This window comes from Haemaphysalis longicornis, unplaced genomic scaffold, assembly GCF_048455015.1.
Source record: "Haemaphysalis longicornis isolate Haplotype H1 unplaced genomic scaffold, Haemaphysalis longicornis Haplotype H1 scaffold_6, whole genome shotgun sequence".
Classification (NCBI taxonomy): Eukaryota; Metazoa; Arthropoda; class Arachnida; order Ixodida; family Ixodidae; genus Haemaphysalis; species Haemaphysalis longicornis.
The window spans coordinates 68,874,757-68,899,618 of record NW_027526407.1 but is presented as its reverse complement, the minus strand read 5'-3'; the positions used below and the strand labels follow the sequence as shown (position 1 = coordinate 68,899,618).

Here is a 24,862-nt window from a genome sequence, read left to right as displayed (position 1 = left end):
AATACATTCAAATAGAACTAGGGGCCCCAAAACAATCTCCCAGTTGTGTTTCTTTGCGGTTGCTTAAGTCGCCAATGGCTCAAACGAGACTGTGAAATGGATGATTGCCAGAAAGTGACCGGGGAGTCGCCACTGCTTTGAATGTTGTAATATTGCGATGACAGTTGATCCCAGATATATCGAATTACAGTGTAGAGCACTTGTAAGGTATGTTGTGGGAGCCCCCAAAATCTGCACTATAAGCAGTACTGCAGTATAACCAAAACATGCTCGAATCCAGCCACATTGCAACGTACCTCTGAAGTCATCCTGTGTTTATCATCACTCAAACGCTGCACAGGGGTGAGACAGCTGCGCATATTGCGCAGTTTTGATACAAATTGGTTTTGCTGCGCTGGGCTGCTCCAAAAACTTGAAAATTGCAAAAATTACGCCGAACTGCTCCCAAACAGTCTAAGAGCTGAGGCTTTTAACTCTTCTTCAGTTTCAGTGGAGAAAAATGCTTACTGACGACATAATTTTCCCGAAATGGTGCGGCATTTCAGTGAGCGGTTAGAAGCGGTCGCTGGAGCTGCCCGCCCCACTTCACGGCCAGTGCAGAGGCCGTGTTGCCACCTCTTACCGCGCCGCACGCGCCACGCCAGTTGTATCTGCGCCTGCGGCGTGCACTGCAGATTTTCGAGAGAAGAAATTGCTTCGTGCGGTTCACGCTTCAAAATGTTGTGCAGATAAGCCACGGCCCTTTTGACTTTCCGAACACCTGCTACACATAGCGAGCCGCGCAAATCCGAAGATTTCTACCACTAGTACGTTGCGCTGATAAGCACCCACCTTTGGCGGCTTCGTGAATGCAGTGTGGGGTACAAAAAAAATCCGGCTGGCGTTCTTATCACATTGTCCCGCGGCAGGACTTCATAGACGCTGAAAGACGCAGCCACGGTCCTTCAAAATGCACGCAAACACAACGAAAGGTAAAGGTGTGCTTGATGTTTGTAAGGCCACGCTTCATTGTGCAAGACCCTGCTGCTGCGGCTTATGTGAAAAAAAAAAAAAAAAACACGAAATAAAGATTCTGCCTTTGTTCCTACGTGCTGCGCATTTGAGTGATGATAAATATAGGATGACTTCAGAGGCAGGTTGCGATGTGGTTGGATTCGCGCGTGTTGTGGTTATAGTGCAGTACCGCTTATAGTGCGGATTTTTGCACATTCCGTGACATACTTTATAAGCGGTTTACACTGCATCTACTATACACGGTGGCAACTTAAGAACGGCACCGGAAGTTGCCACTGTGCCTTATCACCGTAGCCGGATGTTTCTCCGCACGGTGCAAGTAGGGCGTTACTGGGAATATTTTGAACAAGGCGTGAGCCGTTCCCGTGATTTTTTGGACTTGCTACGCTTATAAACGACTCCAGTGACAACAAACAAACTGCGCGAGACAAGACAGATGATATCGCGCATCCATAGCAAACCCCTTTCAAAACGCGCGCGCCCTGATGTCACGGGTCCGGCGCTTTGGCGGAGTGATACGCTACATGAGGTGGTGCCGTTCTTGAGTTGTAACCGAGTATAATGTTTGTTGTTGTGTTACAGTACTAACCCAAAAATAATGGTTTCTCGGCAGTCAAACGTCGTTTCTTGAATTTGCGAACCTCCGAGCGCATTCTGGGCACCTTTCAGTGTGTCAATCAAACCCTCAGCAGCATGCTCATCTCGCTGTGCAGTAGGCTTCGGTTCTCGTGTTACATTTTGCTAGCCTGGTTAATGCAGCTTCCTTGTAGCCGCAAACACCGCTCTTGGTAGCGTGAGTGTGACCATGTTTGTGTGCTCCAAGCGAGAGCCATGCATCCGGATGTACCGCACTGGGCTTCCACGGTATTACTATACCTGACGGTGGCACCACTGCTGTGGTCAAGTCGCTCTCTTATTGTGGCTTGTTCTCTGCAGGGCAGTTCCTGACCAGGCTTGGGGAATACCAAGAGAGAGGGGGCGACCTGGCATGGTGGCAGTTGCGTCGCACAACGAGGCCGCTACAGCTGCTCCAAGTGGATCGGAGCCTGGACCCGCCCACGACCCGACCCCGGTGTGGTCCCGACAACCCGTGGGGTTGTTTGGGTCACACCAGGATCGGGGCATGGCCTTGGGGATCGGGGGCCTCCCATCCAGGGGGATGTGGAAGTCCTCTTTGACAGGCGTCTTCCGGGCTGAGGATGGAGTGGGTGGGTGCATCACGTGAGTGCCCTTCTCCCGCCTCTCCTTTGTTGGCTGCGGGGTGTGTCAGCATAAAGTAGCTTCATTTGTGGCACTGCCTTCCACTCGGTCGCTTCCAACTCGCTGTGACCGAACACAGATTTAGTGAGCAAAGCGAGGCGAATGTTCGCTCAGTGGGGAAATTTTCCCCGATGATTCGACACTCATTTGTGATCAGGGACAAGCATCGGTTACATCTCTCCCGGGATGCAGTTGATGAAGTCGCAGTTTGTGCGGTTGGCTGCGTGAATGATGCACCGTTGCTCTTTCTGCAAAGGCGAGAGGGCCACGTAACTGACGCCAATGGTTGCAACGGAGGAAGCTGCAGCCAGGTTGCCGGGAATCTCGCCCTGTCCACTTTGCATCAGTGGCTTTGTTTTTTTTTTTGCATTGCAATTGCTTTCCTTTAAGGGGAAGGGGGGGGTGTTCCTCCCCGTTTTAGTTAGGTTTAATGGGGTCTAGTGTCTCTAGTGTGCGTGCAATGAGTCGGGAGCAAAAAATGGACATTTGAGATGTAATGCACAACTCGGGCTTAGTTTAAGGCGTTTTAGTAGCACTAACATGAATGGCATAGCACGGCAGCTGAAAATACTGTTTAACAAGGGCAGTCATTGTGGCCCTCAGCTGCTTCACTGCCCCTCCTGGCCTCCCCTCTTCCAGGAACGAGTGTGCGAGCATTCCGGCCCAGGCCATCAGGGCAACAATGGGCCTCCTGGAGCCTACAGTGATGTGATAGCTGCGCCATTTGCGCCTAACTACACAGAGAGGTAAATCCTGCTACGTTTCAAGCAGTCTGTGCCAATCTTGCGCCAAAAGTTCATTTCGCTCTGGTAGGAGGAGTCCTCATTACGCCACAGGCGCTGAACAGGAGGGAATCTCTCACTATCTCCTTTGCAGTGAAGCTTGGCAGCAGTTCACGTGACTAGCTTGCTCCGAGGGGTCTAGGTGTGGAGGGAATAGAAAGGTAGTTAGCGGGAAAGGGACGAAAGTTCGAGATGGCTGACTTTGGCACTGGCTTACAGCCGGTTCATTAAACACAAACCAACTTTAAAGAAAGTGATCGTGTCTGACTCAACATGTCTTTCAGGAGGAAAGCTATACGAACACTTGAGGAAAGCATTTTCTGATAAAACCTTCTTTGCAAAGCTACTCTTCATGAAGAATGCAGTTGAAGGTTTCACTAATTTTTTTGCTTTTGTTTCAAAGAAGTGAGCCATTGGTCCACCTATTCTTGATGAGATAGTGTCCGTCTTTCGCAAGCAGTGTGGATGCTTTAAAAAGACAGTCTTTCCACCCGAGGAAAGGCAGAGAGTTGCTGTTGTCGCAAACCTCGCCCCCTGCAAATTGGAAAGCGAGAGTAGAAGTTGGAGACTACACGGAGCGTGGAATTTTGTCTTATCAACTCGGAGAGAAACAGACATTTAGGTTGGGTGCTAGAAGCTTTTACATAGACTGCGCTTCTTAAGCCCACAGTTGAGAGAAGGAGTCCTCTTGGGCTTATTTGAGGAGGCTAGCTACCAGGCTGCTGCAAGTGATCAAACCCTGCGATGTCTTTACATCGATGGATGAATACATGCTCCTCCAGCTTGAACATGTTGAATCAGCTCCGTCTACACGGAGTATTGGCAGCTGATTTTGAGCAGGAGGAGGCTGGCAACAAAACCAAATTCACTCTCTTGGCCGGAGTAGTGAAGGCGTTGCATTGCATTCCACGTAGAAATGTGGATGTGGAAAGGGGCTTCGGTGAAAACCGCTGGCACCTTTATAAAAGGACTCTGTTGACGATACACACAATGTTAATGGCATCAGGCACATTGTTTCTCCCTCCAAATAATGGCCAGAGAGAGAGGGTTCTGGCCACAATCTATGGTCACACAAATAGCAGGATGGCCAGAACTGTAGCCGTCGATTAGAAAGCAGGTTGTTTTCAGCAGGCAGGCATCAGGCTACTTTTGTGAAACAAATGTTTTACCCAGTTTTAAACGCATCACCTTGTTTGTAATTTTATCACTTGCCATGGCCCAATACACCATTAGCTCATTCCGTGCCTCGTAGCCTTCCCATGTCCCATAACCCTCCTCAGACGTAATCATCTTTTAAAAGTGGTCAAATTTGCACCAGTGCAACGTTACGCACTCTTTGCGCACCTCCTGTCAATACGTTTTTTTTTTTTATTATTCCTTCTCGTAGCAAACGGCACTCTTGGCCTTAGGTGCCCTTGAGGCCAGAAACTCCAGTAAAGTCCGTCATTGCACTTTAAGGCAACGTCAATTTCGTTGTTCATTTGTAACGCAAGGGTCAACTTCAGTGGTGAAAAAATAAAATGAAATGAACTCGCCTTACAATTAATCGCGTACAGTAACTTCTGGCAGGCGTTTGTAAATGAAGTTGTGCTCCAGGAACTGTCCTTGTCTTGTCAGGCTGGCTGGTCCCCGGAAGCGACCGAGGACTTCGTCCGCCTGCTGGGAAAGGACCGCACAGTCGTGTGCACCCTCTTGGAGGTTTGCTATGAAACTCTTACGTGTGTGTGTGCGTGTGTACATCCAGGTGTGCCCAAAGGGTGTGGTTGGGAGGGAGGGAGGGATGCAGTTGCCATCGAGTCGCTATGAGGACCAGTCCCCATTAGGCGGAAATGCAAAGATTTTCAGAGTCTCCATCGTGCAGTTATGTAGTCCCTTGTTCGACTACATAGCAGGTGGCTAAATTAGAGGCTGCTGTGCCAAGTACCGTAATTGTGTCGCATTGGTTTGCCGTGTGCCTTTATGCCATCTCTGCCTTCAGAATTTTAATTCTCACCCGTCTCAAGGTTGGTCTCCACCTTTTGTGTTTTTTCCGGCATGTGTTGCACACATGCCACAAATTTCCTAATTTTAGCCTTCAGCAAATGGTCAGCAAACAGACTGAGGGGGTAGTGCGAGGAAAAGGGAATTTTTGAATGCTCTTCTCTTGTCAAAAACTTGCCTGTCTGCAGTCAAAGAAACTTGCAGTAGTATTGTTTAATCTGGAAAGAAAACTCGCCGCAGTGTCCTTGCAGTGGAGCATGTTTGTCTGGCTTGAGTAAGGTAGCTTTTGTGATTTGCGTTGTGTGGGCGGTTCCGTACGTGTAGCTGTGGTGGCCAGCACTAGTGTCAATAAATACGGACTTATTGGTTGACTATTCACTAGCGAAGCAGCCAAGTTTGCGTTCCACCATGAAGTTCGCATCGCAAATCCAGTCTGACTTGGTGAAAAGTCGGACGTCCCCATCAGACACGAGATTGCCGAGAACACCTGGTCTAAGCGGCATCTGGGCAGATGTTACTAAAGCAGGGTTCGCACAGGTCCTTGAAAAACCTTGAAAACCCTTGAATTCATAAGTGTCAATTTCAAGGCCTGCAAAGTTCCGGAATTTTCGAATGGTCCGAGAAAATCCTCGATTTTTCCGGAGAGAGCCAATGGCCCTGTTGTTTCACGAGAATTTAAAGTGTTTGTTGTGGATTTTAGGCGTTAACAAATGCAAAGAAACATTGTAACTGTCAAGTTTCAGTGCATTGCGTGAAATTACAACAAGTTTGGTGAATTTTCATTATTACGAGGCAGCATTGGGAGCAGGCACATCTCAATCCAATCCATGTCAGGATACAATCCAGTGAAAGCGGGCTTCTGTTCTCTAACTTGTATCTTCCGTCTAGTGTGTGCACGCTCGCTCATTGCATGTTTGCTGTGCCTCGTATGCTCCACATGCGTTTGCTGTTACGTGCAAATGGTGGACGTGTACATAGTTCGGCCTGCCTTGCAGCAACACTTGCGGATTTAACTTCAGCTGATACTCTTGCTGACAAAGCAGGAGATGCAGGCAACATTAACTAAGTTTTGAAATCAAACAGCCTGAGCAAAACACCAAGAAAAAAAAAAAAACTCTAAATAACAACTATGAAATAAAAAAATAAAGCTGGGAGAGCATTCATGCACCCGTTAGCGGCTATCTAAGTGTGCAATAATCTGCTTAGGTATTGTGCAATAAAAAAACTTGCATTGTGCTGAAAAAGTTATAAATAATCCCAGATAAAACTTTAGGTGCGGACCTTGAAAATATTTTTTGTGGTCGTTGAAAGTCCTTGAAAACCCATGAATTTTTGCTTTTGAAGCCTGGACGAACCCTGTGAGTAAGCCGTCCAAAATTGCTTAAGGGGAGACGCGGGTCTTGGAATTCCGAAATTTGGCCAAAAAATCGATTTTTAGAAATCGCCATTTTCGGAAAGTAGAGCTATTTTTCTACCGGTTAGTAAAATATCCAGACCCAGGAGTACGTATTTGAGCCATAATATCAATTTATAGCACCGACGCCCGCTAAAATCGGCCAAGATTCGACGCGAAAATAGCATTTTTTCGACGACTCGCCCCTCGGGTTCTACATGCCCCACGGCGTCCATCTTGGTCTCATTCGAAAGCGCGTCTTTTCGTTTTCAATTCCTTGCCAGAACCACTCCGTTTCGTCCATTGGTTGCGAGTAAAACCGGGGTAGAAAAGAGACGGAACGCGCCGCCCAATTGGCTACTGACTGCACGTGACCGCAGGGCGCAACCTCATTGGCTGGGCGCCGTGGGTCGTCTGCTCGGCACTCTCATCACAGTGCAACGGCTCATGTATTCATCTATGCGAGGACCGGCAAAAGCCCCGCATGGCGTAAAAATAAAGTAAATATGTCTATCGATAACTGAAAGGAAGAACTAGCAGTATTAAAAGCGCCTGGAGTACGATTTTCTGCGTGTCTGACGACGACTTTTCGCGAGAACGGCGCCGAGACGGAGGTAGGCTTAGCGCCCCCGCGGGCTGCCGAGACGATAGCGTAGCGATATGATTACGCCTGCGGGGGCACTAAGTTGCGTCTATCTTTCGATCAGCAGCAAATAGAAAGAAAAGAAATGATAAAGTGGAGGATGCCGCACGCCGACATCGCAAGGGAAGTGTGTTCATTCTGTTATCAACGATGCCGCGGCGGGTCGGCCCGCACTCCGGCGCGCGCTTCCTTGTCGGCAGGTTACCATATAGATGAGCGATTTGGGAATTATAAATGCTCGCACTGAGCACAATGTGCGTTAGTGACGTGATATACGAGTAGATTAGACCGAAAACGTGGTTATCCCACCTAGCTAAGCACATGCACGTTACAGAACAGTGGCGGGCATTCCGTTAGCAGCCCCTTCGCTGCAACTCATTTCACGCGATGCAAATCCGATTTGATTGCTACAAATGAAGCAGTAACATAACAAAATAAACGTTTACAACTGTGGTGCACGATCGGCACCTCAGCCCTAGTCGCCAAAGAGTGACGGCGCGCTGCCAACAGCATAAAAATTGAAGCAACGTTCTGGCTTTGCTTTTGTTCAGTTTTTCTGCCAGGTGCCATCTGTAGACAGAGGATTTCATAATTTTCCCACCAACGGATTTCAGCAAACTTGGTATGCTCTTGTTGAGCGAAAAGCGAGCTACATTCTAGAACCTTTCTTTTTTTCATATGCTCAATAGATAAAACTGTCACTTGTAGTAAAACTTCAACTGCGATTTTCTCAGCTTCCCTTTTTTTGCATATGTGCCTAGCCTTACAGGGGTTTTTAGATAGTTTTTTTCAAAGGATTTCTACAAGTGTTATACCGTTGAATTCGGGATAAAATGAACTGCATGCTGAAGCTATTTTAATTGGCTCATTTTGCCTCAAATAAATGTTATGAGTTATAATTAGAGGTCATTAAGTTTTCAGAAAACTGTACTTGGCACAATTTTATTAATTCTATCCAATCAACTATCTTTACAGGAATATAAATAGCTTCAGCATGCATGGCAGGTCTTAAGCTACACATCCATACCATTTATTTTAAGAAAAATTTAATAAAAAGTTCCTTAAAGGCCCGTAAGAAATTACTTAATTAGGCTCTAGTGTTTTCTTTATAACTCAATAAATAATTATACCACTTGAAAACTAATTACATATCTGAAATGAGGAAGACAAAACACATATGCACAGTGATTTTCATTATCACAGACCAATTAATAAAAAAGTTCATTTCAAGACCCACGTCTCCCCTTAAAATCTGCGGACTTGTGCACGCTGGTGTCGGCTGCAAATCCTGAGTAGGGCAACGAAGCCAGTGCTTGCGTTGCCGAAGTGTGGAGCAAGCTGTCCGAATTTCTGGACGCTGTTGCCGGATCAATGGTTGGCAACATTGCGAGCGTGGATGTTGAAGGTGTCATGACCATGGCAGAGTTTGGAACACTTCATCGCCAACATCGTATCGAGCGCAAGTGAAAGCGGCTGCAACGCGGAAAGCAATGACATATACCCTTTGCCACAACCTCCAAAGTGATTGGTGCACTCGCGCTAGTCCGGCGCTTCTTCGCAAATGTCAAAAATTGCGGTGTCAGCTGCTCCGGTCTTTTAGACAGTGTTTTGTGCAAAAGTAAGGCAGTTTCACCAATAATGTGTTTTATAAATGCCATGTGCTTTTGTGATGTTGCTTATATCAAATTGCCACTTATATTAAACTTATGTGTTCTCTCTCTCTCTCTCTCTCTCTCTCTCTTTGTGAGTTCCATGTAATTGGGTTTGACTGTGTACCTGATGGTGGCACCACTGGTGCCCAGTCGCCCTCCACCCATTGTGGCTTGTTCTCTGCAGCGCAGTTCCTGCATCAGAGGAGGCAACCTGGCATGGTGGCAGTTGCGTCGCACAGTGAGGCCGCTGCCGTGGCCCCAAACGCGTCAGAGGCTGCCTCAGTCCAGGACCCGACCTCGATGTGACTCGAACCACCCGTGGGGTTGTTGGGGTCACACTGGGGTCGGGGCTTGGTCAGGGGCAGGGAGGGGCCGGGGAGCCAGCTGTCCCCGAACTGCTGGCGTGGTGCGTGGTCCCCTACCAGCCCTTCCCGCCGTTTGACCGTGATTTGGAGGAGGAGAGCATGGCATCGACCAGTGCACCGAAGCCTCTAGCACTGGCCTCCCCCTGGTTATTCTGGACGCCACTGGGGTCTGCAGGCAGTGGGCGACGCCCGGCAGCACCCTCTGGTGTCCTCGGTGGACTTGGAGGGCCCCTTCCAGATGCGATCTCACCGAGCGGTGTACCCTCGTGTACGTGTCACAAGGGGACACTCCGCACCACTTCTACGTGCAGTGCGTGGACAAGGACACTGCGTACCCTGCTGTGGGGCTCATGATCCACCTGGATGCGGTCAGTGCTGGCTCTCCCTCTCTCTCTCTCTCCCCCTTGGACTGCTGTGCACTGCTTTGCTCCAACTGAGCATTCAGCTCTAGCTGTGGTTTTCTCTCACTTGCTGAAAGCTGTAGTGATCTGCAGGTGCGGGACATAAAACAAGAGAGAAAACTGGCGTGGCTTGTACCAAGTCGCGCAAAGCTTGAACCATAGCGAAGTGGCAGGATTTCTTTCTCCGCGGGGACTGAAGGACACATCACCGCACATTTGTTCGAGTTTGAAATTGTTTATCTACGCGTTCTGTCGTAGCTTTGCACTGCGCTAGTAGTGATCGTCACATGCATCGGTCTCGTCGTCGTCCTCGTGCCAAGCATTACATGCGCTGTAGTGTTTGGCGACAGCTGGGACGCAGCAACAGTGCGTATGTGTGCATGATGCACGCGTGGCGTTCCCTACATGCCACGCATTTGCACTCGCACATTGCGGCCAGCAGCCATGCTCACTTGTCTGCTATGGCTTTCCAGCCAACAGAACAATCCGTTGGGCAATTACTCTAATTGAGAAAGCTGCCATAAACATGACACCAGGAGGCAGTCTAATTAACGCAAACCACCCATAGAGGCTGTATAATTAGGAAAAATGAGAATGGCCATGCAACCCACTGTTTGTCGAGCATACCCAATGTTTCACAAAATCATTACTACCAACCGTAATTTAAACAAGCCAGGTGCAAATATACGTCGGAAAGAAAGCGAGCTCGGACAGTGGTCTTGAGCGGTATGGGGGCGCCATCGAGGAGGACTGACTCTGGACAAGGGGTTTCGCAGGTCGCTGGAGCGTACCACCGTTCGCTTGACCACCTGTTCTGGATATGTCATGGGAGACGTCACAAAAGATGCAAATTAGCAGTAGAAGGAAAATTCTGGCCCGAATTGTTTAATTTCTCAGTGAGCAAAGCATCGTTCGCTGCCGCACAAGTGCTGGGGGCCGTACAAAACACCAAATCTTTCGAAGGAAGCAAACTTCAGCATGTCCCCTTTCAAGGTGGCAATCACTGTGGACCTCAGCTGTGGGAGGCGTGGTGCGTCACTGCCTTTTCTTGCCTCCCCCTCTTACAGGAACGAGTGCGCCAGCGTTCCGGCCCAGGCGATCAGGGTGGGCCAGCTGGAGCCTGCAGGGACGTGAAAGCTGCGCCAATTGCGCCTGACTGCACACAGAGGTAAATCCTGCTACATTTCAATCAATCTCCACCAATCTTTGGGTGATACTCTGTTTCGCTCTGGTAGGAGGAGTCTTCTGTACGCCGCAGGCGTTGAAGAGAATGGAATCTCTATCTCCTTTACAATAAAGCTTGAGAGCAGTTCATGCGACTAGCTCCGAGGGGACGAGATGTAGAGGGAATAGAACGGGTAGCTAGCGGGAAAGAGATGAACGTTCAAGATGGCTAATTACTTTGAGAATGGCTGTAAGCCGGTTCATTGAACAGTTTCCAGCTGCGAAAAAAGTGATCTTGTCTGACTCAACATGTTGTTCAGGAGGAAAGCTACACAAGCATTTTCTGATAAAACCTTCTTTGCAAAGCTACTCTTTGGGAAGAATGCTGTAGAAGTTTTTACTGATTTTTTTGCCTTTGTTTCAAAGAAGTGAGCCGTTGGTCCGCCTATTCTTGCCTATGACACAGTCTGCCTATGACACAGGGCGTGCAATTTCGTCTCGGGAACCGGAGAGAAACACGTTAAGGTTTGGCGCTAGAAGCTTTTACATTATATGCACTGAGTACCTTCTGTCGCGGCTGGCATTCGACGGTGTCATTTTGCAGAGCCTGCGCTTCTTAAGCCCATAGTTCAGGGGAGAGGAGTCCTCTTGGGCTCATTTGAGGAGGCTAGCTACCAGGCTGCCACAAGTGATCAAACCCTGCGATGTCTTTACATTGATAGATGAATACATGCTCCTCCAGCTTGAACATGTTGAATCAGCTCCATCTACATGGAGTATTGGCAGCAGATTTTGAGCAGGAGGGAACAAAACCAAATTCCCTCTCTTGGCCGGACTAGTAAAGGCATTGCTTTGCATTCCGCATAGAAACGTGGATGTGGACAGTATGCCGGTCGCTCTGCCATTGTGTCTTGTTCTCTGCAGGGCAGTTCCCGATTCCAAGAGGGAAGGCGGCCTGGCATGGTGGCAGTTGCGTCGCACATCGAGGCCGCTGCCGTGGCCCCCAACGGGTCAGAGCCCGCCTCGGCCCACGACCCGACCCCGGTGTGATGCAAACAACCCATGGGGTTGTTGGGGTCACACCGGAGTCGGGGCTTAGCCAAGGGCTGGGAGGGGCAGTCTGCAAAGCCCACCAGCTGCAGCACCCTCTGCTGCCCTTAGTGGACTTGGAGGGCCCCTTCCAGATGCGGTCTCACCCGGCAGTTCAGCATCGTGTGCGCGTCGCACGCCTACACTCCGCACCACTTTTACGTGCAGTGTGTAGACGAGGACACCATGCGTACCCTGCTGTGTGGCTCCCAATCCACCTAGAGGCGGTCAGTGCTCTCTCTCTCTCTCTCTCTCTCTCTCTCTCTCTCTCTCTCTCTCTCCCCCTCCCTCCCTTGGACTGCTGCACGCTGCTTTGCTCAAACTGGGCATTCAGCACTTTTCCTCTGGCATGCTGAAAGCTGTAGCGGTGCAGCTGAGGTAAACAAAAAATTAAAAAAGAGCCCCCCCTCACTCGCAATGAGAGTTCTGTGTGCCTTCAAACACAGGCGGAACAAGTGCTCACAAAACCAAGCTCACTTTTCCGTTATGGCTTTCTGGCCAACAATACAATCGTTGAGGTGATTGAGGGTTGCTAGAAACATGATACCGGGAAGTTGCAGGGTTAATATTCCAGAATATGAGGAGCGAAAAAACGTCGCCCGCTGCCAATCTGGCGAGGCCAGAGAAGTTAATCGGCGGCAAACTGGAGGAACCAAATAGGTCTTCCGATCTACCCTTTCCGATTTGCCTGCGTTTACAAAGCGCTGGCAGATGGCCACTTTGGGAGCCTTTGAAAGCAAAGAGTTTGAAAGATGTGTGCTTGCCTTGCACCTTCTCGAGAAAAAAAAAAGGAAGGTGGATTGTAATTCAAACATTGTTTGAAGAAAAGGAGGTTGCAACGAGCATAGTCCGTGCAGCTGCAAGTGAAACATGATGTCGTTCTAACTGCTGTGGTTAGTGTCGCCGAGATAGGCATGTACAATTGCTTTTATTAGGTTGAATAGAGGCGGCGATCTGGCTGCATTAGCTGTATTAACGCCAATATGGGGCTCATCTGCGAGATCGTCGCGCGAGGAACAGGTAGTATAAATTTGAGCGCCTCTACAATAAAACAAACTAGAAGCAGTAAGCTGTATGTATTGGTGGCCTAGCATGACATGTTGTATTTTTCACGAAAGTGCCATCTGTTTAGGTAGACGAGAGGTAAAATGCCGGCGTCATTGTGTGGAGGTCGCTTGTTCGATTCTACCAGGCCATGTTTTTTTTTTTCTCCTGCTGTTCGGGCTTTCGAAAAATGAAAACGAATATTTTGGCAAACGAAATGCCCCCGACTCACACAGAATCATTGAACTACGTACAACCCAAGTGGAAAGCTTCTTCGCTGGGTGTGCTTCACAAACGTCGCTGTTGATTTTGGGCATGGTAGTTTAGTTAGCCAAACTGAGAGCAACCCAGTGGTGAAGCAGCGGCGGGCGGTAGGATCCTCACTACATGTAGTGAACATGCGGCCCAGCGAACATATACGGCGTCCTGCTGCAGAAGATCTTCCGGAGCGTGGACTTTGTCGTGAAAGTTGTCCATGTATTCTGACCTTAACCTGGATTTGTGGGCTTCTGTCAGTTATTTTTGACTGCAGGTGCCGCGTTATTAAGTGAAGAGCTTTAGTTGTTGCAAATGGCTGTGCTTGGAGGATGCACGGTAAGCATGGAGTGGTCGTGCTTACACCACATTCAGCCAGGACTGGAGACTGTGCAGTCAAAGCCTCCTGTTTTGTGACCGCATCTTCTCGCCTCCGGGCATGTGTGGGTTGCGGTGCACAGTGTCGTATTTCGTTGCTGCTTTTAGCGGGGATGCTGCATTAGAACTCCCAAAGAGTGAATCTTCACACGAGCATTCGGAAGAAGCACCTGGCTTCAAGTCACTAAAGACAGATTTTGCGTCTTCCTTTGTTTGTTCACCGCTCAAGTTGGTGAAAGTGCAGCGTGTGATTTGCTTGGGTGGTGTTGGGCAGAGGTGGGACCTTGGATGCTGGAGGAGAATACAGTAGCAGCAGGCTGTTATGTGCAAGAGCTTCGGCCCACACAGTCGTATAAACACGGGCATTTTTGCTGGCGGTTGAGCTGGTCTCTATGTAAAAGGCCAACTGCACCCAAAATTTCGACCTCTTAAAAACAATACTTCCGTCTGGTCTGCGTAAAAGGAAAGCAAAATACAACAGTTGAAATACGCGCGTGGACGCCGCAATCGGTTAGCAAAAATCAACAATTTTGAAACCGAAATCGAGGAGAGTGCGGCCATTAAAATGATGTTGCAGCCGTCCAACAAGCAGGACAGCACATGGGTGAAGCGTCCGCAGCAGAGCTCGACTGGTTCTCCAGCTGCGTGGCTGGCCAGAGGAAGAAGCCCCGGATGGCCAGAGCGTCACAGGCACGTCATGGCTGTTTACGCGATCCGCCAGCAGATGCTGCGTGGTATGCAGCGGAGCTTTTTAAAACACTTCCGACTGATTAACGAGGCGTTTTACGGGGCTACCACTCATGTCCCAGCTGATTTGGTAGTACTTCCCACACATTAAAAATAAATTTGGTCGAGGTGAAATTTGAGTGCAGTTGGCCTTTGAACTTCCCTGTAGAAATGGTACACCATTCGTGGCATTGCTGTTTTGTGCACTCAGCATTTTACTTTGGACAAGCGCCTTGTCGCTTATCCAAAGGCACTCTTCCTTTTTTAATTGCTGTTCACAGAAAACCTGCTGCGGGGGGGGGGGGGGGGGGGGGGGGGGGAATGGTTGTGCACTCAGCATTCTACTTTGGACAAGCGCCTTATCGCTTATCCATTGGCGCTCTCCCTTTTAATTTAGCTTGCTTGGTGCACTTACAGGTGCATCGCGTATTTTACAGCAAGGCTCTGCACTTCATTTTACAGATGTCGAATGCTCTCTCCTGTGGTGTGCTGGTCACTGTTGGGATCTCTCGCACTGCCTAGGAAACTGGTTTTGTCCCAGAGTCATTCCAGTTGTGTAGTACACATTTAGTGCTCTGCTGACTGCTTCAAATTTAAGTTTTCTCAAAACACTGTCTCTGCTGTCCCACCCCTGATACAGTTGAACACCTCTGCAATGAAATCGTTTGGTGGGCTGCAGAAGATTAGCAAAACCAGTTTAAATAGTTCAAATGTGCAGCCATTTTGGCTTGCAATCTGGGCAGGGGGTGAAGAGAATTGGGGTGCATTTGAAGTAGCAGCTATGTTAGCTCCAGTAAAGGGGTAAAAATATGCAATTTACCATATTGCTGTAACACCCCCGATATCTTGCATTCTTCGCATCCAGCAGCAGCAATATTGGTTGAAGTGAGGAGCCATTCAGTGCCACTTGGAGTTGAGTGTCACTGAAATGTTGTTGTCTCACTTGCTCATTGAAATCACTGTGGTTGGCTTCTTTCCAGGTGTGCAAAGGCTGGTACCGAGAGGTGTACCAGATGGACAGGCAGTCCCCGACTGTGGTTATGCCATGTGCATGCAGCACCCCGCTTGTACAGTGGTGGTGCTACTGCTTGACTGCGGGGCATCATCTACGCCCCTGACGCCCACGGCGAGAGATATGCCGAAGTGAGCATTCCCACTCTGACGCCAGTCAGTGCATCGGGTGTCTCTAGCTTGATATGCGGCCTTCTGCTTGACTCTGGGGATCAAGGCATGGTGGGGTGCAACTGTGCAACAATTTCAGGTTGCTCACCTGCGGTGGGTAGGTGAGGCAATGGTACAGCCTGTTCGTTCAACCTTCCCTTTGAGGGCCCTGGCGGGGATGTTAGTGAGTAACAATCGGTACGTTGCTGAACGGCGAGGTGACAGGGTGGTGTTTGGGCTGTTCTCCACAGGAGCCAGTGGCACCCCCAAGGGAGCGCTCTGGCCCCCCTGCTGTTCAGGAGAGAACCATGAACCTGTGTAGTTGACAGGGGCCACATTGTGTGATGCCTTGTGCTGTCACGGCATTGCGTACGACTGCACTCCTTTTCCTAGTCACTGTTGGGGGCCACAAGAATAGCTCAACTGAGTTTGTGGATTTTGCATGTGGTTACTGAAGAGATGGGTAATGCTGAATGCACAGAGCACTTTTTGCACGCAGAAACACCTTGGGTGCATGGCAGTGGTGTGATGGGGCGGCATCATGGCACTTGTCGCCAGTCAAGAGGGTGCAAGTGGGCATCGTCAATAGGTGCACAAGAGGTGCTGTGCGCTCGTTCCCCTGGTCGGTCATTGGAGGTGCTGGAGAGTGGCCAAGAAGCGAAAAGAATTGCCACCTCAGTGAATTCCCTGCCAGGTAGATCGGATATACAAAATATCATCTATTACAGGTGGGTGATATTTCGCAGAACAGCAATTAACTGTGCACCGAGGTACCGAGATGCCCCCATTGTTAGAGTTTACAGAATACTATAGTCATGTTGGTAGCCATTGCTTGCTTTCCAGTGGTGCCAGTTGTAGTGCACACGTCACTCGTGTGAGGGGGGCTTGGCAGTAGCGAGCTTGGCCGTCGCAGCCCAGAGCTGGTGGTGCGTAACCTCGGGTGCGAGCAGGAACTGCCATGGGTGTGAAGCCTGGGAGTCGCAGCACAGCAGCTCAGCCGGTTCTTTTCATTGCCCCAAATACCACAGGGGTCTCAATCCAACATCGCATCCTCGAACTCTTCTGTGTTGGCCTGAGCAGTTGTCAAGCTGACCTGGGTCGTTGACGCTGGGTGCTGTTTCAGGAGTGTGGCCTCTTCTCCTTCCCCATTTGACTGCACTCCCTCTTGAAGTCCCTTATTGCCTGTGGGGCGTCTTTCCTTGATGTTCGATTGCTCCATTGAAGACCGTACTTTTCTGGGGTTTTCTGACACCTGCATTTGGCGCATCACTGGTGCCTGCTGACCTGCACAGCGACACTTCGGGGCGAGTCGCAGTGGGCGGTGGGATGCCGCAGTCACATCTCACCTTCTGTGATTGTGTCAGCCGGCAAGCACTTCTTTGCAAGCTTCTGGACGGTCTGGTTGCACGCTGATGTTTTCGCTGTGCGTCTCCCCCGGGTTGAGTTGTTTCACACCGTGTGCTGGTTGCGGTTGTCTTCAGGCGTAAAGTAGCTGAAGTGCGTTTTTCCTTGTGCAGGTCTTCTTTGTTGACTATGGCTATGCCAACTGCGTTCCAGGACCTTTACCAACTCAAGTAAGTCTGTTTTTTTCTACCTCTTAGTGGTTAAGTGCACTCACTATTTTTTCAAGTACGGGGAGGAGCATGCACAACACATACGTACTCACTACAGATAATGTTTTCGGAAACTGATAATCAGGCGGCCATTGCCACTGGCTGGAAGATACATAGACTGAGGAAATTTAATAGGCAAGCTGGCATGGCAACAGCTCAATGCTGCCCTAATTGCACAGTCTTTGTCAAAGTTTTTGAGGCCAAGCCAAATGTGCGCAGTTTGATTCCCGGCTGCAGTGGCCACTTTTCTGATGGAAGCAAAAGGCAAAAATGCCCGCTTGTTGACTTCGGCACACGTAAAAGATCCCCGGGTGGTCAAAATTAATCCGGAGCCCTTCACTACGGCTTGCCTCATCGCCTGTGTTGCTTCAGCGCGTTAAACCCTACAATCAGTCAATCAAAAGTGCGCTGGACGCAAAAAATGCAATGTACAAGCTTATATGCCCTGAGCGGGTGAAACTTTCTCGCTGTCGTAAACTAATTTTGTCACATTAAAGATAAAGCTTGGAGGCTCACTAAGAGGGTTCAACTTAAATTGAGAACGACTCAGCGGGCAATGGAGCGGAAAATGATAGGTGTAACATTAAGGGACAAGAAGAGCGGAGTGGGTCAGGGCGCAAACTGGTGTTAAAGACATATTAGTAGAAATTAAGAAGAAGAAATGGACGTGGGCAAGGCATGTAACGCGAAGGCAAGATAACCGCTGGTCATTAAGGGTAACAGAGTGGATCCCCAGAGAAGGCAAGCGTTGCAGGGGGTGGCAGAAAGTTAGATGGGCAGATGAGATCAAGAAGTTTGCGGGGATAAATTGGTCACAGTTGGCACAGGACCGAGGTAATTGGAGAATAACGGGAGAGGCCTTTGCCCTGCAGTGGGCGTAGATAGGCTGGTGATGATGATGATGATGAAAGATAAAGCTTTTATTCTTTGAATTTTTGTGGTCCAGCTGGCTTAGGATTAGCCCAGACAATTTTGAGAAAGGGTGTGCATGGTGGGCTGCACTTCGGCCAGCAAAGCCCACCAGCAAAAAAATTCACGCATCTCCACGAAGTGGATCATGACGATGGGCGAAGCGCTGGGGATCGTTCGTACCGTAAATCACCCGTGACGTTGCCCACTCGCGCGTGTAAATGAGCGACAACGGGTGTGTACAGTATGTACTCCGGGGTAGCTTGTTGTCGGCGTTGCCGTTGGGCCGCTGCTTCCCGAGCACTCGACTCCGGGTCCGCTTGGTGTTTTTGCCATTTTGCCGCCGCTTCCCGAGCTCTCGCCTCCGGGGTAGCTTTTTGTCTGCATAGACGTTGAGTCGCCGCATGCCGCACCTTACGTTCGTTTTCATCCATGGCAGAAAGAGAATGTGTGGTCGGGAACGTGCGTAGATACGCATTTGCGCCACAGCGCTCTCTCTCTTTCTTTCTCTCTCTCTCTCCCTCTCTCTGCAACCTTTTGTGAACCTTTTATTTTGTTCTTGTTAACCTTTTGTGAACCTTCTGTTTACAGATGTTTCGATTTACACGGTGCTGTGCCGTGAGCACGAGTGCCGGACGGACAAGCCGCGGCCGTAAGGTGCTTCGCCCCTAAAGCAAGAGCTTGGCAAAGGCAGGTTGTAGCCGTGCCAGCTTTTCTCGGGCCTACAACTGGCTTTCACAAGTGCACCTTGCAAGGATATCGAAACCTGGTGAGTCAGTAAGTTACAGTTTTGGTACAAGGCTTTGTTTTCTCATGTCAGACATGATGCACGCAGTAGGTGTATCGTGAGTGCCCTTTTATCTCCTTGTTCTGCTGTAAGGTTAGCAATATTGCAAGTCGTGAATGGTAAAGTGGAATTGCTAGAGCGTGCCCGAGTATTTTTGCAAAGGAAAAACAGAAGTAGGGGCACCTAAACATAGCATAAATCTATCTTGCAACTTCCACCTACTGCATCTTCTTGAAAAGAGTCGAACCACAGCAAATAAGTGCTATCAAATAGGCTGTCTCACTTCCACGAGTATTAGGCTTTGTTTGTTTTCATTTTGGTGAAGTGTCTCGCCTTGGGGTGCAAGTGTGCAGGTAGCTCGCTCGAACAGTCATGAACAAACAGAGCAAAGGAGCAAAAAATACTGGACGTACAGTGGAGGATGTCATAGGGTTTTGAGCCATGATACCCAGAGAGGAATTGTCCGCCGCAATGGATCACATGGGCAGGGGTGGATTCAGATTGGCATCTGTTGGCTTACGAAAAGTGCTGCGGATTGGATTGCGCAGCTAGTTACTGTTTCATTTCGGTCTTTTTTGCTCATATGAAGCATGTTTGTGAAAAGACATTTGGAAACGCATTTTTCTTTGAACATCATAGCCTAAGAACACAAGCTGGAGTAAATTCAGAAGATAGCTGAAATTGAATAACACTATCTGGGTGATTGCAGCCCCAAATTTATTTTCTGTGTTGTGGGTAATTGGGGACTGGCAGTAGTCAGTTGGGTCCCTGCTAGAGTGTGTCTTCTCGAAGGCGAACCTGGCAGTTTAGTGTCCATAGTCTGCTGAGTAAATGTTCCTTCCCAAAGCGCCCTTACTATGGGCAGACGTGGAATTTGGAAATTCCTGAGTGTACGAGATCTCGCTTAAATAGAAGGAACCCGGATGGTCCAAGTCAAACTGTAGCCTTTGATGGGGGTGTGCTTGTAGCCCTGGCATTAGTGCAGTTGAGGATCGCCTTTTTTTATTGATGCCATAGGGCGAGTAATATGCCGGATGTCGAGGAGTAAGACTCCATTGTCACTGGGCCAACACTTACGGCGTATTCGGTTGGCCGCTCCGGTCCTCTGGCTCGGAGTCGCTCGCATTCAGAGCACGAGCAGCGTACCAACCGAATGCATCGGAGATCTCGGAGCTGCACGCCTGTAGCGCCACCGTGCAGCGAGCACGGGAAGCCGCCAGGTAAACCACGCCGTTTTGTGTCACGTGACCCGTCCTCCCGGCCAGATCACAACGCGCTCTCACTTCGAAGTCAGAGTGGTCGGGAGCGCTCAGAGTCGGAGGGCGACGCTCCAAAAGAACCAACCGAAGGTAGTTTGAGTGCTCGAATTCTACCAACCGAAGGCGCGGCTGCTTTTCAGAGCACTCCAGAGCGCTTGTAAACGCCCAACCAAATTCGCCATTGCACTAACCTAACGAGAGCTCTCGTCTCCTTCTGTCCAGGTGAACCAGCGCATGGATGGCGGTGTGCCCTGAGGGATGCGCGTGCTGGTCACCCTTTCCACCATCTGATTTGCAAGTGTGGACTTTTAAGCGGTCTCCACGGTAGTGGTTCGAAAATAAACTTGTGAAAACCAGCAATCGTGCTGTGTACTTTGCCTTCTGCCTGCCCCAGCCGAAAAAAACCACTGGGAGGCCAATTGATTGCCTGCCAAAAACACAAACCAATTGAAGCGAACTGAACTTCCAATTTTTTCAATTGTGTTTTCGACAGGTCCAAATGAACTTATGGTGGTTTTTTTTTTTTTTTTTTTTTCGGGTGGGGTGGTGATTTTTGTTCTTTTCATTGGGCAAGAGCGTGTTTTTTTTTTTTTTTTTTGCTTCTTTCTTATGGACGAATGTTGGCTGGGATCATGTCGCATGTGACCACAGTCGGCGAGGTTGGAAAAGTACTGATGACACTTAAGCGCCATTACAGTTGAACCTAGCCTTGCAGAACCACCAAAGCCCCGAGGTCGCGGGTTCAATTCCCGGCCGCCGCATTGAACCCAGCACATACCCGTACCCGCGGTACCCGCGGGGATTCGAACTTGTGACTTGCAAAACACTTGCGCTGACATACCTAGCGCTCCACACCACTCGGCCACGGGCGAGCGCTGCTGACCTTGGAAATATAAGGTATATAATGTATAACCAGTTTACACTATCTTTTATTTAGGTTTAGCATTGCAAGCAGTTTAGGTGACTGTTGTTTTGCGCTCGTGAAGTAAGCATCCCCCAAGTTTCCGCAATATCTCGGGTCTAGCAATTGCATATCTTAAACGGAAAAGCGTTCGCAGATGCGTAGTCGTGCTGCTGGCTGCTGTGCTTGTTCGCCCAGCGCGAAAAAGTGCTTCCTGCACCCTAGTTTTACACTATACTGTAAAAATATCAGTTGATTTTATTTCCTTAGTACCTATATTGACTTCGCTGACTCTTCTCCCGCCTTCAAGAGGCCTTATATTTTCCTACTGGCGTACCAGTCAGCGAAGCGTCGCATGTGCGCTTCTGCGGCGCTTGTGTGAAGCGACCTTGACTTGGAGCTATAGATACAGTGTACACACTAACCAAGTAAAGAAAGGCACATTCTTCCATTCACAAACGTGTCCTGGCTTCGTTTCAACTGAGCGAACGAATTGCGACGACCCGTCGGCGGCCGGCGGACGAAACGCTGGGCCGACTGACTCTGTCTGAAGGCCGGGGAGCCGTGCAGTAGCGCAGCCAATTGCGAGCTCGGCTCCTCGCGACGTCACGCGAAAACGCCGCAGAAAATGGGCGAGCGTAAAGAGAGGAGGACAGCATTTTAGAATTAATTTTTCTACTAAATAAAATCGCGTAAACGCGCCCAGAGTGGTCGAAACATGGCCTGGGGACTCCAGACTACAATTTGCGCTAGTAATCCCGCAATGTTTACATATCACTTCAGTGTCCCTTTAAGAACCAACGGGCAGATCGCTGTGGGATGCATTTGGCTGGTACCATTATAACGTCGGATGTATGTGGGCCGATGTGTATTCTGGCTGGACGAGGTGAAGGGAATGCCCTTATGTAGTAGTTGGAGCCTGGTGAGAATTGCCTCGAGTATAGCTAGGTTGGATGGTGGTTCTTTACACTAGACTTCTGCTCCGATGTTGGTATCTGCAGTGGTCTTTGTGCAGCACTGGTGACACGACAACCGCTAAAGTGGGTTTTTGAAAGTGTATATTTACGTGGGAAACATACAAACTTCACGCTACCTGGCCGCCCGCCAACGTCATACCCTGGCCTAAGACAACCGGAGTAGTGGGACTTGGCTAGCGCAGTGCATGGGAAAGGTGAAGCATCCATGGCGCCTGGAAACCTTGCACCTCGTGTGCGACGTTGTCAAAGGCCCCTAGTGGGTGCAACAGGCCCCTAGTGGGTGCAACTGAGGCGGTGCACACGAGCTCCTCTTTGATTTGGAGGTGAATGACTCCGAGCGGGCAAGTGGGAGCGAACGCCAAACATGGTGTCAGGGGGTGGGCGTCTCTTTCCTCGAGGAAGTCCTCGAGTCTTCGGGTAACCAGCAGTACGAATTAGTTTCCCCGACACTGAAGGTTAGGGGTATGGGGCGCAAATTATCCGCTGTGATAGCGTTGTGCGGTTTTCGCAAGTAATGTCTGCGTAGCGCCAGTGGGTAGGATAGAAGGGCTCCTACGTGGTGGTCGTTCAAGTTTTGCAGGAGGTTGCGCAATGCTATTTTATCACAGCCCGGTCGGTGTGTGATTTTCGTCAGGGCTTACTAGAGTTCTTGCATTGTGAAAGGGGCGTCAAATTTAGGGTTTGGGTCTCCCCGATTGTCAGGGTGAGCTTGGGTTAGTGGGGTTGTGCCAAATCATTTGCCCTGGGTTGAGGGGATAAGCTGCTGGGGCGTCTTTTGGTGGTTGTGTAGGGGTCGGTCAACATTTTGGGTCCTGGACGATTGCGCGGGGGTTGTGCCTATAGATGTCGGATAATGCAACAGCTGTGCTTGGTGGATAGCGTGCCACCAAGTTTGGCACAAAATGAACTATAAAAATTTTTCCACACTTAATGGTTTTTAATTACTAGCAAATTTGCTAGTAATTAAACTCGCCGAACCCGTTCGCAAACTGGCTCAAGGCTTGTGAACCTGTTCAGTAAGTGGTCAAGTCGAACCGGAACATAATTAACTCGCCCAAACCGGTATTTTTCTCAATTTGACACACTGATATCAGAAGTTTAGCAGCGAAACTTTAGCAAATCAATTTTTCTCTTCTGCAGCTAAAAATACCAAAATGCAGAGCACTCGTGTGCGCGTGCCTCGCGGCGCCCACCCAGTGTCCCTGGCGCACGTTTGTAAAGCATACCCACTTACGAGATAAAAAAAAGGGGAGGGAGGGAGAGAGAGAGAGAACTCTAGCGTTCGCCGTAATTGCGGCAACACTTGCTCAGGACGAGAAAGACGTTTAGCGTATGCCCCTCCAAAGTGATGTCTAATGATTATCGCTTCCAAAAAAATGAAAGAAGCTCACACTTATAGCAACGATCGAGTAAAGGTCGTTGCGGCAGCGAAGAAGCAAATCGGCTGCAATCATGGACTTTAACCGTCCTGAAGGTTGCATACAGCTTCGCTACCTTCGAGTCTTAGGCGGTAGCGAGAGCTTCATTCAGTTTTAGGGGTGAAGCTCCTTAAGTCATGGGTCTGTCCATCCCTTGCGTCTCGTGGTACGTGACCGCCGCATGCTTGCGGAGATGTCGCAAAGTGGGCCGCGTTGCACGCGCAAGAACCGGCTGCAGCCGGCAGCGCAAACTCGGCACCGGGAGCGCGAGCTTGTCTGTGTTCGCCAACGGAGGCGCGAGCGCACGTGCACTGCGAGGGGGAGATCACGCAAGAGATCACGCCACGAACGCAGGCAGTCGTTCTCGGAGATCGAACGAGACGCAAGGACCTTTGCTCGTTTCCTCTCGTCTTGTTCGGGCACAAGTTCGCCCTAAATAAAAGTTCTTTCTTTACCGTTGTGTCCCATCCTACGTGACAAATTGTGGTGGAGGTGCGGGGTAGTCCTCGATGGCGCGGGGTCTTTCACCAGGTCTGGGCCTGGGAGCATTGACTCCGAAAATAAAAGTTGATTTGTACAATGTACGCACACAGTCTTACGTCTTTCTTAATGATGTAATGGGCGAACTTTCACGGGAGAGTTACAGTTACCGCGATGATCTCCCCCTCTCGAGCTTTGCCCCACTTATCATCATTCATTCCGTGGATATGGCACAATTTTTTTTTGTCCTTTAGAACTGCTAGATCTTGAATAAAAATGGCTAATAAACTTGCAGGGTTCGCACAGGTCCTTGAAAACCTTGAAAACCCTTGAATTTAGAAGTGTCAATTTCAAGGCCTTGAAAGTCCTGGAATTTTTTAATGGTCCTTGAAAACCGTTGATTTTTATGGGTGATTATCAGTGGATCTGTCTTTTCACAAGAATTTAAAATGTTAATCTTGGATTGTGTTTTAACTAACGCAAAAAATATTGTAACAATCCAGTCTCAGCATTATAAGTTACAACACATTTAGCGAATTTTTGTTGACGACGCAATATTAGGAGCAGGAACTTGTAAATTCAACCTGCCCTGATACAATATGCCATGATACTTTTGGTCCGCTGAGTGGGAGATATAGAAATGCGACTTGCGTCGTTCTGCTTGTTGAATGCACTAATTATGTCATATCGAAACGAATAAATGTTCTAAAATCTTGAATCTCAGAAAAAAGAGCAGCTTGCGAAACAAAACAGTCAAAAAGACCTATTCTCGAAGAAGAGATGGACAACATGAGGGCAACAGTTCCTTATTTAACATCTTAGCTGACACCCTTGCTGACAAAGCATGTGTTAAGCAACATTGCATGCATTGTGAGAAAAAAAAACCGCCTGAGAAAAACAGGAAAAACGAAGAACTACTTCTAAACACCAACCAAAAAAAAAAAGCTGCGGTGCTTTCAACAACTCGTTAGTACTTATTTTAACTAATGTTCTTAGGTATTGTGTAATAAATAACTTTTGCGTTGTGTTGAAAAAGTTATAAATAATCCCAGATAAACCATTAGATGGGGTCCTTGAAAATGTATTTTCTGGTCCTAGAAAATCCTTGAATTTTGCCTTTAAAGAGTGTACGAACCTTGACTTGGCTTTAGTACCATGGCATGAACGCATTTGCTTGGTGCGCAACCCTGTCAGGGTGGTTACAGCAAACC

The 24,862-nt window shown here is 49.0% G+C and overlaps 1 protein-coding gene across 1 annotated transcript in view; it reads left to right on the top strand.

The window, feature by feature from the left end:
- The window catches only part of LOC144143067 (uncharacterized), a 28,393-nt gene extending 8,162 nt beyond the window's left edge, over window positions 1-20,231 (top strand). The window contains exons 3-12 of the mRNA XM_077674883.1: window positions 1,951-2,235; window positions 2,914-3,020; window positions 4,674-4,754; window positions 8,909-9,457; window positions 10,558-10,658; window positions 11,579-11,970; window positions 15,127-15,289; window positions 16,825-16,881; window positions 18,421-18,598; window positions 20,098-20,231. Coding sequence (XP_077531009.1) covers window positions 1,951-1,962 — 12 coding nt within the window. The 3' untranslated portion in view covers window positions 1,963-2,235; window positions 2,914-3,020; window positions 4,674-4,754; ... (5 more) ...; window positions 18,421-18,598; window positions 20,098-20,231. The remainder of the gene's footprint in view (window positions 1-1,950; window positions 2,236-2,913; window positions 3,021-4,673; window positions 4,755-8,908; window positions 9,458-10,557; window positions 10,659-11,578; window positions 11,971-15,126; window positions 15,290-16,824; window positions 16,882-18,420; window positions 18,599-20,097) is intronic.
- The last annotated feature ends 4,631 nt before the right edge of the window (window positions 20,232-24,862 follow it).